Source organism: Sinocyclocheilus rhinocerous, unplaced genomic scaffold (assembly GCF_001515625.1).
Source record: "Sinocyclocheilus rhinocerous isolate Xijiao unplaced genomic scaffold, SAMN03320098_v1.1 C36569469, whole genome shotgun sequence".
Lineage (NCBI taxonomy): Eukaryota > Metazoa > Chordata > Actinopteri > Cypriniformes > Cyprinidae > Sinocyclocheilus > Sinocyclocheilus rhinocerous.
This window is the reverse complement of record NW_015783260.1, coordinates 1-1,310: the sequence shown is the minus strand read 5'-3', so window position 1 is coordinate 1,310 and position 1,310 is coordinate 1. Positions and strand designations below refer to the sequence as shown.

Genomic DNA, 1,310 nt, shown 5'->3' with positions numbered 1-1,310 from the left:
TATACATGCATACAAAAATTATTATTATGATTATTAATTTTTTTATGATGATTACTTGTTTTTATTGTTATTGACAGAACTTGTCTCCTGCTAAACAAACAAATAAATAATTCTTTTTTTTATCGCTAGTATTTTTTCCTAAAGTGAAACTCTATGCTCACATCATTATATTCCTATGCGTGCTGGCAGTGATGAGCGCTGAAGAGGTGGACATTATCCTGCAGCGCAGTGAAGGAGGAGTGGACTCGGCTCTGACGTACGCTAAAACCATCACCAAATACATCAAGGATATGATCGGCTACATTGAGAGGAAGCTTGCATTAGGTAGGATCACGTGTGGCTTCAGTGATATGATGGTTTGATGTAAAATTTGTTTTTAAGTATTATGTAAGAGACTGAAATAAAGTGTGTAGTTCTGTATAAAACTTCGTTCTGATTGTAAATCCTGACTGGTTGAGCCACGTCCTGTTGCTACTTGTATTTTGCTTGTTGATTTTTTTTTTTATTATTTTTTTTTTATACTTAATATTTGACGTCTTAAATTGCAATGGATATTTATTAATTAATGTTTGTGCAGAGCTGGAGTTCTCCAAGGGCTTACAAAGGATCTATCAGACTTGTAAACAGACCATCACACAGGTGAGAACTAACCTCGCTCAGATTCTTTGAAGTCTTCAGGATTGGTTTGTTTTCTTCCTCATGCATCTGTTTTTGTGTCCATCAGCCACACATGCCCTTCTTCTCCATCTACTCTCTGGCTCTGGAGCAGGACCTGGAGCAGAGCTCTGGGATGCATCAGGCGGCCTCCACCCTGCAGAACCAGACCTTCATCATGGTACAACACCAACATGTCCACCTTTTGCCCTTTTATTACTATGGCAACCCTATGAACCATAAGAAGGAATATGATGAAAATTGGCACACTTGTAGTGATGGTCATGAATAGTGAACTGACCAACTCTATAGCACTACCAGCAGTTCAAAAATTCACTTTTCAAATGGTTATAACTTTTGAACCCTTTGTTGTAGAAAAATTAAACTTAGTACACCTGATTACACTCTTCATGCTGATTCTGTTCAATAGGTTACATTAAGACTCTGCCCATTACAGTAGCTACCATTTTGAAAAGGACAGTATTCCATTTTTACAAAATTTGTCCAATTCTTCTGAAAATTGGCTTAGATAATCTTTGGACTAAGCCGCACAGAAATGACGGAACAGAATTTTGATATTCATCTTTGTTCAAAAGTTATGATGTCGTGAACTTAAAGGGATAGTTCACCCCAAAATGAAAATTCAGTCATTAATT

The 1,310-nt window shown here is 36.7% G+C and overlaps 1 protein-coding gene across 1 annotated transcript; it reads left to right on the top strand.

The window, feature by feature from the left end:
- Positions 1-175: 175 nt before the first annotated feature.
- On the top strand, positions 176-1,000 carry LOC107736220 (minor histocompatibility protein HA-1-like). The gene is made up of 3 exons (XM_016547691.1): positions 176-324; positions 578-639; positions 725-1,000. The coding sequence occupies exons 1-3, from the start codon at positions 192-194 to the stop codon at positions 944-946; spliced, it is 417 nt and encodes a 138-aa protein (XP_016403177.1). The 5' UTR covers positions 176-191; the 3' UTR covers positions 947-1,000.
- Positions 1,001-1,310: the final 310 nt, after the last annotated feature.